Source organism: Salvelinus fontinalis, unplaced genomic scaffold, assembly GCF_029448725.1.
Source record: "Salvelinus fontinalis isolate EN_2023a unplaced genomic scaffold, ASM2944872v1 scaffold_0142, whole genome shotgun sequence".
NCBI classification, from domain to species: domain Eukaryota; kingdom Metazoa; phylum Chordata; class Actinopteri; order Salmoniformes; family Salmonidae; genus Salvelinus; species Salvelinus fontinalis.
The window spans coordinates 56,699-70,000 of NW_026600351.1; the positions used below are offsets into that span (position 1 = coordinate 56,699).

The 13,302-nt window shown below is 46.7% G+C and overlaps 1 protein-coding gene across 8 annotated transcripts in view; it reads left to right on the forward strand.

Annotated features, from left to right (window-relative positions):
• The window catches only part of LOC129843470 (cyclin-dependent kinase-like 5), an 82,117-nt gene that overhangs the window by 49,460 nt on the left and 19,355 nt on the right, over positions 1 to 13,302 (forward strand). For 5 of the 8 annotated variants that reach the window (XM_055912202.1, XM_055912196.1, XM_055912201.1 and 2 more), the window contains 6 exons: positions 1,728 to 1,910; positions 2,222 to 2,342; positions 2,519 to 2,578; positions 5,519 to 5,609; positions 6,599 to 6,788; positions 7,820 to 7,903. In XM_055912202.1, coding sequence (XP_055768177.1) covers positions 1,815 to 1,910; positions 2,222 to 2,342; positions 2,519 to 2,578; positions 5,519 to 5,609; positions 6,599 to 6,788; positions 7,820 to 7,903 — 642 coding nt within the window. In that variant the 5' untranslated portion in view covers positions 1,728 to 1,814. The remainder of the gene's footprint in view (positions 1 to 1,727; positions 1,911 to 2,221; positions 2,343 to 2,518; positions 2,579 to 5,518; positions 5,610 to 6,598; positions 6,789 to 7,819; positions 7,904 to 13,302) is intronic. The other 3 variants (XM_055912197.1, XM_055912203.1, XM_055912199.1) reach the window with 1 other exon arrangement.

Sequence of the window (13,302 nt, forward strand, 5' to 3'; positions counted from 1 at the left end):
ATTCAGCATTTCACTGTGAGGTCTACTACACCTGTTGTATTCGGCATTTCCCTGTAAGGTCTACTACACCTGTTGTATTCAGCATTTCACTGTGAGGTCTACTACACCTGTTGTATTCAGCGTTTCACTGTAAGGTCTACTACACCTGTTGTATTCAGCGTTTCACTGTAAGGTCTACTACACCTGTTGTATTCGCCGTTTCACTGTGAGGTCTACCTACACCTGTTGTATTCAGCATTTCACTGTAAGGTCTACTACACCTGTTGTATTCAGCGTTTCACTGTGAGGTCTACCTACACCTGTTCTATTCGGCGTTTCACTGTAAGGTCTACTACACCTGTTGTATTCAGCGTTTCACTGTAAGGTCTACTACACCTGTTGTATTCAGCGTTTCACTGTGAGGTCTACTACACCTGTTGTATTCAGCATTTCACTGTGAGGTCTACTACACCTGTTGTATTCAGCGTTTCACTGTGATCTCTACCTACACCTGTTGTATTCAGCATTTCACTGTGAGGTCTACTACACCTGTTGTATTCAGCGTTTCACTGTGAGGTCTACCTACACCTGTTGTATTCAGCGTTTCACTGTGAGGTCTACCTACACCTGTTGTATTGAGCGTTTCACTGTGAGGTCTACTACACCTGTTGTATTCAGCAGTTCACTGTGAGGTCTACTACACCTGTTGTATTCAGAGTTTCACTGTGAGGTCTACTACACCTGTTGTATTCAGCAGTTCACTGTGAGGTCTACCTACACCTGTTGTATTCAGCGTTTCACTGTAAGGTCTACTACACCTGTTGTATTCAGCATTTCACTGTAAGGTCTACTACACCTGTTGTATTCAGCATTTCACTGTAAGGTCTACCTACACCTGTTGTATTCAGCGTTTCACTGTGAGGTCTACCTACACCTGTTGTATTCAGCGTTTCACTGTGAGGTCTACTACACCTGTTGTATTCAGCAGTTCACTGTGAGGTCTACCTACACCTGTTGTATTCAGCGTTTCACTGTAAGGTCTACTACACCTGTTGTATTCAGCGTTTCACTGTAAGGTCTACTACACCTGTTGTATTCAGTGTTTCACTGTAAGGTCTACTACACCTGTTGTATTCAGCGTTTCACTGTGAGATCTACCTACACCTGTTGTATTCAGCGTTTCACTGTAAGGTCTACTACACCTGTTGTATTCAGCGTTTCACTGTAAGGTGTACTACACCTGTTGTATTCAGCGTTTCACTGTGAGGTCTACTACACCTGTTGTATTCAGCGTTTCACTGTAAGGTCTACCTACACCTGTTGTATTCAGCGTTTCACTGTAAGATCTACTACACCTGTTGTATTCAGCATTTCACTGTGAGGTCTACTACACCTGTTGTATTCGGCATTTCACTGTGAGGTCTACACCTGTTGTATTCAGCATTTCACTGTAAGGTCTACTACACCTGTTGTATTCAGCGTTTCACTGTGAGGTCTACTACACCTGTTGTATTCAGCATTTCACTGTAAGGTCTACTACACCTGTTGTATTCGGCATTTCACTGTGAGGTCTACACCTGTTGTATTCAGCATTTCACTGTAAGGTCTACTACACCTGTTGTATTCAGCGTTTCACTGTGCGATCTACATACACCTGTTGTACCAGCCATTATTATGAGCCGTCCTCCCCTCAACAGCCTCCACTGACGGGATCCCTCAGCGTGACACTCTGACATGCTGTTTTCCAGGAGACCAATGAGCTGGTGGCCATAAAGAAGTTTAAAGACAGTGAGGAGAATGAGGAGGTTAAAGAGACCACGCTGAGGGAGCTGAAGATGCTGCGGACGCTGAAACAGGAGAACATCGTGGAACTCAAAGAGGCTTTCAGGAGGAGAGGGAAACTCTACCTGGTCTTTGAATATGTAGAGAGGGTCAGTGAATACCTAGAGGATGAACCTTTTTTAATGACAACCTTTAATAAACCACAATAGTCTCGTCAGTAGAAATGTCTACTACTTTCTAGGGATTGCTGGGGTCCGCTGACGGTTGGATGATAAATAATCATACATGCAATATACTTAGCTACTGTTTACGTCAACAGTTTCACTTTTACACTTTTAGAATATTGCCATAGTATCTAACTTGTTTTGCAATAGTATCTAACTTATATGTTATACAGAGCATTATGGGTAGTGTAGTTGTAGCTGTGATTGACAGTAGTACTGTGGATTGTGTGTTCCAGAACATGCTGGAGTTGCTGGAGGAACTGCCTAACGGAGCACCACCTGACAAAGCCAGGGCCTACATCTACCAGCTGATCAAAGCTATCCACTGGTGCCATAAGAATGAAATCGTACACAGAGGTGAGGAACTCTTACCTTTACTAAAATGAGGTCACCTTTTCCTTTAGTTATGCTAAGATGATGTGTTGAGTCAGAGGCAGGGCCTCCCAGCAGAGATGGTTTGGTCTGACTTTTGGTTTTGCCAAGTACCAGACTGCTGCCGCGTGTGAAAACTGGTCTCCTCTGTTTCTCCTCAGACATCAAGCCTGAAAACCTCCTCATCAGCTCTGAGGATGTTCTCAAACTCTGTGATTTTGGTAAGTAGAAATATGTCACTTCTAGCATAGTAATTAACTCAGTACATTTGACGAATGACGATCTCAGTCTCCCTGGTAAGCAATGGTCAGTATCTGTCCATGACTTCCTCTGTCTCTCTCTGGCCTGGTTTCCTGTAGGCTTTGAGTCAGTATCTGTCCATGACTTCCTCTGTCTGGCCTGGTTTCCTGTAAGCTTTGAGTCAGTATCTGTCCATGACTTCCTCTCTCTGGCCTGGTTTCCTGTAGGCTTTGAGTCAGTATCTGTCCATGACTTCCTCTCTCTGGCCTGGTTTCCTGTAGGCTTTGAGTCAGTATCTGTCCATGACTTCCTCTCTCTGGCCTGGTTTCCTGTAAGCTTTGAGTCAGTATCTGTCCATGACTTCCTCTGTCTGGCCTGGTTTCCTGTAGGCTTTGAGTCAGTATCTGTCCATGACTTCCTCTGTCTGGCCTGGTTTCCTGTAGGCTTTGAGTCCGTATCTGTCCATGACTTCCTCTGTCTCTCTCTGGCCTGGTTTCCTGTAGGCTTTGAGTCAGTATCTGTCCATGACTTCCTCTGTCTGGCCTGGTTTCCTGTAGGCTTTGAGTCAGTATCTGTCCTTGACTTCCTCTTTCTGGCCTGGTTTCCTGTAGGCTTTGAGTCAGTATCTGTCCATGACTTCCTCTGTCTGGCCTGGTTTCCTGTAGGCTTTGAGTCAGTATCTGTCCATGACTTCTTCTGTCTGGCCTGGTTTCCTGTAAGCTTTGAGTCAGTATCTGTCCATGACTTCCTCTGTCTGGCCTGGTTTCCTGTAGGCTTTGAGTCAGTATCTGTCCTTGACTTCCTCTGTCTGGCCTGGTTTCCTCTAGGCTTTGAGTCAGTATCTGTCCATGACTTCCTCTGTCTCTCTCTGGCCTGGTTTCCTGTAGGCTTTGAGTCAGTATCTGTCCATGACTTCCTCTGTCTCTCTCTGGCCTGGTTTCCTGTAGGCTTTGAGTCAGTATCTGTCCATGACTTCTTCTGTCTGGCCTGGTTTCCTGTAAGCTTTGAGTCAGTATCTGTCCATGACTTCCTCTGTCTGGCCTGGTTTCCTGTAGGCTTTGAGTCAGTATCTGTCCATGACTTCCTCTGTCTGGCCTGGTTTCCTGTAGGCTTTGAGTCAGTATCTGTCCATGACTTCCTCTGTCTGGCCTGGTTTCCTGTAAGCTTTGAGTCAGTATCTGTCCATGAATTCCTCTGTCTGGCCTGGTTTCCTGTAAGCTTTGAGTCAGTATCTGTCTATGACTTCCTCTGTCTCTCTCTGGCCTGGTTTCCTGTAGGCTTTGAGTCAGTATCTGTCCATGACTTCCTCTGTCTCTCTCTGGCCTGGTTTCCTGTAGGCTTTGAGTCAGTATCTGTCCATGACTTCCTCTGTCTCTCTCTGGCCTGGTTTCCTGTAAGCTTTGAGTCAGTATCTGTCCATGACTTCCTCTGTCTGGCCTGGTTTCCTGTAGGCTTTGAGTCAGTATCTGTCCATGACTTCCTCTGTCTGGCCTGGTTTCCTGTAGGCTTTGAGTCAGTATCTGTCCATGACTTCCTCTGTCTGGCCTGGTTTCCTGTAGGCTTTGAGTCAGTATCTGTCCATGACTTCTTCTGTCTGGCCTGGTTTCCTGTAAGCTTTGAGTCAGTATCTGTCCATGACTTCCTCTGTCTGGCCTGGTTTCCTGTAGGCTTTGAGTCAGTATCTGTCCTTGACTTCCTCTGTCTGGCCTGGTTTCCTGTAGGCTTTGAGTCAGTATCTGTCCATGACTTCCTCTCTCTGGCCTGGTTTCCTGTAGGCTTTGAGTCAGTATCAGTCCATGACTTCCTCTCTCTGGCCTGGTTTCCTGTAGGCTTTGAGTCAGTATCTGTCCATGACTTCTTCTGTCTGGCCTGGTTTCCTGTAAGCTTTGAGTCAGTATCTGTCCATGACTTCCTCTGTCTGGCCTGGTTTCCTGTAGGCTTTGAGTCAGTATCTGTCCATGACTTCCTCTGTCTCTCTCTGGCCTGGTTTCCTGTAGGCTTTGAGTCAGTATCTGTCCATGACTTCCTCTGTCTCTCTCTGGCCTGGTTTCCTGTAAGCTTTGAGTCAGTATCTGTCCATGATTTCCTCTGTCTCTCTCTGGCCTGGTTTCCTGTAGGCTTTGAGTCAGTATCTGTCCATGACTTCCTCTGTCTCTCTCTGGCCTGGTTTCCTGTAGGCTTTGAGTCAGTATCTGTCCATGACTTCCTCTGTCTCTCTCTGGCCTGGTTTCTTGTAAGCTTTGAGTCAGTATCTGTCCATGACTTCCTCTGTCTCTCTCTGGCCTGGTTTCCTGTAGGCTTTGAGTCAGTATCTGTCCATGACTTCCTCTGTCTCTCTCTGGCCTGGTTTCCTGTAAGCTTTGAGTCAGTATCTGTCCATGACTTCCTCTGTCTCTCTCTGGCCTGGTTTCCTGTAGGCTTTGAGTCAGTATCTGTCCATGACTTCCTCTGTCTCTCTCTGGCCTGGTTTCCTGTAGGCTTTGAGTCAGTATCTGTCCATGACTTCCTCTGTCTCTCTCTGGCCTGGTTTCTTGTAAGCTTTGAGTCAGTATCTGTCCATGACTTCCTCTGTCTGGCCTGGTTTCCTGTAGGCTTTGAGTCAGTATCTGTCCTTGACTTCCTCTGTCTGGCCTGGTTTCCTGTAGGCTTTGAGTCAGTATCTGTCCATGACTTCCTCTCTCTGGCCTGGTTTCCTGTAGGCTTTGAGTCAGTATCTGTCCATGACTTCCTCTCTCTGGCCTGGTTTCCTGTAGGCTTTGAGTCAGTATCTGTCCATGACTTCCTCTCTCTGGCCTGGTTTCCTGTAGGCTTTGAGTCAGTATCTGTCCATGACTTCCTCTGTCTCTCTCTGGCCTGGTTTCCTGTAGGCTTTGAGTCAGTATCTGTCCATGACTTCCTCTCTCTGGCCTGGTTTCCTGTAGGCTTTGCCCGCAACCTGTCAGAGGGAAGTGATGCCAACTACACTGAGTATGTTGCCACTAGGTGGTACCGCTCTCCTGAGCTACTGCTGGGGTGAGTCCCATTAAACCTACTGGACCTGTGTGTGTATGGGTGTGTAAGAGGCGCTGTGTGGGGGTGTGTTTGTATTGGTGTGTTTATTGGTGGGTGTGTGTGTATTTGTATTGGTGTGTGTATTAGTTTGTGTTTGTATTGGTGTGTGTGTGTTTGCATTGGTGTGTATGTGTGTGTTTTTGTTTGTATTAGTGTGTGTGTGTGTCTTTGTATTGGTGGTTGTATTTGGTGTGTATGTGTGTGTTTCTGATTGTATTAGTGTGTGTGTGTGTGTGTGTGTGTGTGTGTGTGTGTGTGTGTGTGTGTGTGTGTGTGTGTGTGTGTGTGTGTGTGTGTGTGTGTGTGTGTGTGTGTGTGTGTGTGTGTGTGTGTGTGTGTGTGTGTGTGTTTGTATTTGGTGTGTGTATTGGTGTGTGTGTGTGAGTGTGTGTAGGTGCGTGTGTTGTGTGTGTACATTGGTAAGTGTCTGTTTGTCTGCATAGCTGTCAGTCCATACATAAATCCTTCTCTGAATATTTCAGTGAATATGTGTATTAGTCTGTCCGTGATAAACCCTGTTTTAATGTGTATACTACAGACACTGTGAGGTTCCTGTGTCCATTTGATGGTCTAGATACTGGAACATCATGTGGTGGGGCTCCTCCCACAGCAACTAAATCAACTCTTACATTTATTCACACTTGGTATTTGAATTCCGCCCACGCAAATATTTTCTCTCTTCATCACTCTTCCTCAGTCTCAGCGGCTCTCTCCTCTCTTCTCTCAGCCAACCTCTCTCGATCTCTCTCTCTCTCTCTCTCTCTCTCTCTCTTTCTCTCTCTCTCTCCTTTCTGTCATTGTGTTCATCACCTTCTGCTGAACCAACATCATCATCATAATCATCATCATCACCATCATCATCATCATGTGTCCTTATTATTCTGAATGTACTCTTCTGGTTCAGTTTCACTTAAACTGTTTTCTCTTTCTCTCTCTCCCCTCCACCCCAGGGCCCCCTATGGTAAGGCTGTAGACATGTGGTCAGTGGGTTGTATTCTGGGGGAGCTGAGTGATGGTCAGCCTCTGTTCCCAGGGGAGAGTGAGATAGATCAACTCTTTACCATCCAGAAGGTCCTGGGTCCTCTACCTGCTGAACAGATGAAGCTCTTCTACAACAACCCTCGCTTCCATGGACTACGGGTAAGGTCAACTCTGGGGTCAATCTGTTCAGCTGTTCTGTCGTCACCTCACACTCCACCTCCGCTTTCCTCTCCTCTCCCATTGCTTCCTCTCTACCTCTACCTATCCCACCTCTCCCTCCCTCTCCATTATCTCTCCTCTGTCTCTTTCCCTCCTATCTATCTGTGTGAGTCCTGGTGGCTGTCTTCCCAGTGTGGTCCGTGACTGAGTGGATTGAGTCATCATGTTATGGTGGTGTTCAGTGTTACTGTAGAAGAGAGAGACAGAGAGACAGAGAGACAGAGAGGCAGAGAGACAGATAGAGAGAGAGAGAGACAGAGAGACAGACAGAGAGGCAGAGAGACAGACAGAGAGACAGAGATACAGACAGAGGCAAAGAGACAGACAGACAGACTGAGAGACAGAGAGACAGAGAGAGAGACTGAGAGAGTGACAGAGAGAGACAGAGTGATAGAGAGAGAGACAGAGAGAGAGACTGAGTGACAGAGAGAGACAGAGTGATAGAGAGAGAGACAGAGAGACAGACAGAGTGATAGAGAGACAGAGAGACAGAGATGCAGAGAGACAGACAGAATGACAGAGAGAGACAGAGTGATAGAGAGAGAGACAGAGAGACAGAAAGAGTGACAGAGAGAGACAGAGAGATAGAGAGACAGAGAGACAGAGATGCAGAGAGACAGGGAGAGATGTTGGTCAAATCTTTGTTGGTTGCTATTCTTATGGGGACTTCTGGTCCCTACAAGAGTAGTTAAACACGTCCACACACAGATACACACATTCAGACAGACAGAAACATGCATGTCCACCAGCCTCCTGATGCACTCCCACACAGAGATCCATGCTGGTAATCATGTACCTGCTGTAGTGAAAGCTGTGTTAGGCTCGTTGACAGCATGTCTGGCCTCAGACACAACAGTCAGCTAGTCCTCCTGTCAACTCAAGTCAGACACATCTGAATCTCAACATAGACACTGCACTCTGAAACCTCACAACTGTACGTGTGTGTGTGTGTGTGTGTGTACGTGTGTCAGCAGTTCCCCTCAGTGAATCACCCTACATCCCTGGAGCGGAGGTACCTGGCCATCCTGAGTGGCCTCATGCTGGATCTGATGAAGGTAACACACACACACACACACACACACACACACACACACACACACACACACACACACACACGCTAATACTGACAAGGTATTGCCAGTATTAGCGCATTCTGTGTCCTCCAGGCTCAAACTAGGTTAGTCCTGCTAATAGAAGGTATCCAATTTGTAAGTCGCTCTGGATAAGAGCGTCTGCTAAATGACTTAAATGTAAATGTATTCTGGGTCCTCCAGGCTCAAACTAGACTAGTCCTGCTAATGGAAGTTATTCTGGGTCCAGAAGGCTCAAACTAGACTAGTCCTGCTAATAGAAGTTATTCTGGGTCCAGAAGGCTCAAACTAGACTAGTCCTGCTAATGGGAGGTATTCTGGGTCCAGAAGGCTCAAACTAGACTAGTCCTGCTAATGGGAGGTATTCTGGGTCCAGAAGGCTCAAACTAGACTAGTCCTGCTAATAGAAGGTATTCTGGGTCCAGAAGGCTCAAACTAGACTAGTCCTGCTGATGGGAGGTATTCTGGATTCTGCAGGCTCAAACTAGACTAGTCCTGCTAATGGAAGTTATTCTGGGTCCAGAAGGCTCAAACTAGACTAGTCCTGCTAATGGGAGGTATTCTGGGTCCTCCAGGCTCAAACTAGACTAGTCCTGCTAATAGAAGGTATTCTGGGTCCAGAAGGCTCAAACTAGACTAGTCCTACTAATGGGAGGTATTCTGGGTCCAGAAGGCTCAAACTAGACTAGTCCTGCTAATGGAAGTTATTCTGGGTCCAGAAGGCTCAAACTAGACTAGTCCTGCTAATGGGAGGTATTCTGGGTCCAGCAGGCTCAAACTAGACTAGTCCTGCTAATGGGAGGTATTCTGGGTCCAGAAGGCTCAAACTAGACTAGTCCTGCTAATGGAAGTTATTCTGGGTCCAGAAGGCTCAAACTAGACTAGTCCTGCTAATGGGAGGTATTCTGGGTCCAGCAGGCTCAAACTAGACTAGTCCTGCTAATGGAAGGTATTCTGGGTCCAGAAGGCTCAAACTAGACTAGTCCTGCTAATGGGAGGTATTCTGGGTCCAGAAGGCTCAAACTAGACTAGTCCTGCTAATGGGAGGTATTCTGGGTCCAGCAGGCTCAAACTAGACTAGTCCTGCTAATGGGAGGTATTCTGGGTCCAGCAGGCTCAAACTAGACTAGTCCTGCTGATGGGAGGTATTATGGATTCTGCAGGTTCAAACTAGACTAGTCCTGCTAATAGAAGGTATTCTGGTTCCTCCAGGCTCAAACTAGACTAGTCCTGCTAATGGGAGGTATTCTGGATTCTGCAGGTTCAAACTAGACTAGTCCTGCTAATAGAAGGTATTCTGGGTCCAGCAGGCTCAAACTAGACTAGTCCTGCTAATGGGAGGTATTCTGGGTCCAGAAGGCTCAAACTAGACTAGTCCTGCTAATAGAAGGTATTCTGTGTCCTCCAGGCTCAAACTAGACTAGTCCTGCTAATGGGAGGTATTCTGGGTCCAGCAGGCTCAAACTAGACTAGTCCTGCTAATGGAAGGTATTCTGGTTCCTCCAGGCTCAAACTAGACTAGTCCTGCTAATGGGAAGTATTCTGGGTCCAGCAGGCTCAAACTAGACTAGTCCTGCTAATAGAAGGTATTCTGGTTCCTCAAGGCTCAAACTAGACTAGTCCTGCTAATAGAAGGTATTCTGTGTCCTCCAGGCTCAAACTAGACTAGTCCTGCTAATGGGAGGTATTCTGGGTCCAGCAGGCTCAAACTAGACTAGTCCTGCTAATGGAAGGTATTCTGGTTCCTCCAGGCTCAAACTAGACTAGTCCTGCTAATGGGAGGTATTCTGGGTCCAGCAGGCTCAAACTAGACTAGTCCTGCTAATGGAAGGTATTCTGGTTCCAGCAGGCTCAAACTAGACTAGTCCTGCTAATAGAAGGTATTCTGGGTCCAGCAGGCTCAAACTAGACTAGTCCTGCTAATGGGAGGTATTCTGGGTCCAGCAGGCTCAAACTAGACTAGTCCTGCTAATGGGAGTTATTCTGGGTCCAGCAGGCTCAAACTAGACTAGTCCTGCTAATGGAAGGTATTCTGGGTCCTCCAGGCTCAAACTAGACTAGTCCTGCTAATGGGAGGTATTCTGGGTCCAGCAGGCTCAAACTGGACTAGTCCTGCTAATAGAAGGTATTCTGGATTCTGCAGGCTCAAACTGGACTAGTCCTGCTAATGAGAGGTATTCTGGATTCTGCAGGCTCAAACTAGACTAGTCCTGCTAATAGAAGGTATTCTGGATTCTGCAGGCTCAAACTGGACTAGTCCTGCTAATAGAAGGTATTCTGGATTCTGCAGGCTCAAACTGGACTAGTCCTGCTAATAGAAGGTATTCTGGGTCCAGCAGGCTCAAACTGGACTAGTCCTGCTAATAGAAGGTATTCTGGATTCTGCAGGCTCAAACTAGACTAGTCCTGCTAATAGAAGGTATTCTGGGTCCAGCAGGCTCAAACTGGACTAGTCCTGCTAATAGAAGGTATTCTGGATTCTGCAGGCTCAAACTGGACTAGTCCTGCTAATAGAAGGTATTCTGGGTCCAGCAGGCTCAAACTGGACTAGTCCTGCTAATAGAAGGTATTCTGGGTCCAGCAGGCTCAAACTAGACTAGTCCTGCTATGACTAAAGCTGTGGGTCAGTCAGTACTCTGCTGTTAGCTAATGTATGTCTATGACTAAAGCTGTGGGTCAGTCAGTACTCTGCTGTTAGCTAATGTATGTCTATGACTAAAGCTGTGGGTCAGTCAGTACTCTGCTGTTAGCTAGGCCTCCAGTACATCACACTTCCCTCAGGAGATGAATGGTGTGATAAACCCTCCCACCCATCTCTCTGTCTCTGGATCGACATGGTGAAAAGCCACCACGGTCTTGTGGTTTTTATTATGGGCTGTTTCTATACAGCAAATGTAGAGATCTGCGTTAAGAATGCTGTAGCTCAGTTAGTAGAGCAAGGCGCTTTCAACGCCAGGGTTGTGGGTTCGATTCCCACTGAGGACCACTATGGAAATGTATGCACTCACTACTGTAAGTTTCTCTAGATAAGAGTGTCTGTTAAATTAATCAAATGTAAATGTGCTTCACTGTATTTACAAAACAATATATATGAACTTGAACTATAGTTTAATGATAATAAACTTTGGATTATATATACAGTACCAGTCTAAAGTTTGGACACACCTACTCATTCAAGGGTTTTTCTGCATCTCAAATCAAATCAAATTGTATTTGTCAAATGCGCCGAATACAAAAGGTGTAGTAGACCTTACAGTGAAATGCTTACTTACAAGCCCTTAACAAACCATGGCGTTTTAAAAAAAATACCTAAAAATAAAAAAAATAAAGTAACAAATAATAAAATAGCAGCAGTAAAATAACAATAGCGAGGCAATCTACAGGGGGTACCGGTACAGAGTCAATCTACAGGGGGTACCGGTACAGAGTCAATGTGCGGGGGCACTGGTTAGTCGAGGTAATGGAGGTAATATGTACATGTAGTTAAACAGTCTATGACTAGGGTGGCTGGAGTCTTTGAGAATTTTAGGGCCTTTCTCTGACACCGCCTGGTATAGAGGTCCTGGATGGCAGGAAGCTTTGCCCCAGTGATGTACTGGGCTGTACACACTACCCTCTGTAGTGCCTTGCGTGGGAGGCCAAGCAGTTGCCGTACCAGGCAGTGATGAAACCAGTCAGGATGCTCTCGATGGTGCAGCTGTAGAACCTTTTGAGGATCTGAGGACCCATGCCAAATCTTTTCAGTCTCCTGAGGGGGAATAGGTTTTGTCGTCCCCTCTTCACGACTGTCTTGGTGTGCTTGGACCATGTTAGTTTGTTGGTGATGTGGACGCCAAGGAACTTGAAGCTCACAACCTGCTCCACTACAGTCCCGTCGATGAGAATGAGGGCGTGCTCGGTCCTCCGTTTCCTGTAGTCCACAATCATCTCCTTTGTCTTGATCAAGTTCAGGGAGAGGTTGTTGTTCTGGCACCACACGGACAGGTGACCTCCTCCCTGCAGGCTGTCTCATTGTTGTCGGTGATCAGGCCTACCACTGTTGTTTACTCAGCAAACTTAATGATGGTGTTGGAGTCGTGCAGTCATAAGTGAACAGGGAGTACAGGAGAGGACTGAGCACGCACCACTGAGGGGCCCCTGTGTTGAGGATCAGCGTGGCAGATGTGTTGTTACCTACCTTTACCACCTGGGGGCGGCCCGTCAGGAAGTCCAGGATCCAGTTGCAGAGGGAGGTGTTTAGTCCCAGGGTCCTTAGCTTATTGATGAGCTTTGGGCGCACTATGGTGTTGAACGCTGAGCTGTAGTCAATGAACAACATTCTCACATAGGTGTTCCTTTTGTCCAGGTGGGAAAGGGCCGTGTGGAGTGCAATAGAGATTGCATCATCTGTGGATCTGTTAGGGCGGTATGCAAATTGGAGTGGGTTTAGGGTTTCTGGGATAATGGTGTTGATGTGAGCCATGACCAGCCTTTCAAAGCACTTCATGGCTACAGACAGGTTACCTTAGTGTTCTTGTGCACAGGGTCTATGGTGGTGTGCTTAAAACAAGTTGGTATTACAGACTCGGACAGGGAGAGGTTGAAAATGTCAGTGTAGATACTTGCCAGTTGGTCAGCGCATGCTAGCAGTACCCGTCCTGGTAATCCATCTGGCCCTGCGGCCTTGTGAATGTTGACCTGTTTAAAGGTCTTACTCATCGACTGCGGAGAGCGTGATCACACAGTCTTCCGGAAACAGCTGGTCTCTCAACCAGCTTCATGAGGTAGTCACCTGGAATGCTTTCCCAATAGTCTTGAAAGAGTTCCCACATATGCTGAGCACTTGTTGGCTGCTTTTCCTTAATTCTGCGGTCCAACTCATCCCAAACCATTTCAATTGGGTTGAGGTCAGGTGATTGTGGAGTCCAGGTCATCTGATGCAGCACTCCATCACTCTCCTTCTTGGTCAAATAGCCCTTACACAGCCTGGGATGGCGTATTGCTGCAGAATTATGTGGTAGCCATGCTGATTAAGTGTGCCTTGAATTCTAAATAAATCAATGCCAGTGTCACCAGCAAAGCACCCCCACACCATCACACCTCCTCCTCCATGCTTCACGGTGGGAACCACACATGCTGAGATCATCTGTTCACCTACTCTGCTTCTCACAAAGACACAGCAGTTAGAACCAAAAATCTCAAATTTGGACTCATCAGACCAAAGGACAGATTTACACCATTGCTCATGTTTCTTGGCCCAAGCAAGTCTCTTCTTATTATTGGTGTCCTTTAGAAGTGGTCTCCGATCAGTTGATGTTGAAATGTGTCTGTTACTTGAACTCTGTGAAGCATTTATTTGGGCTGCAATCTGAGGTGCAGTTTAT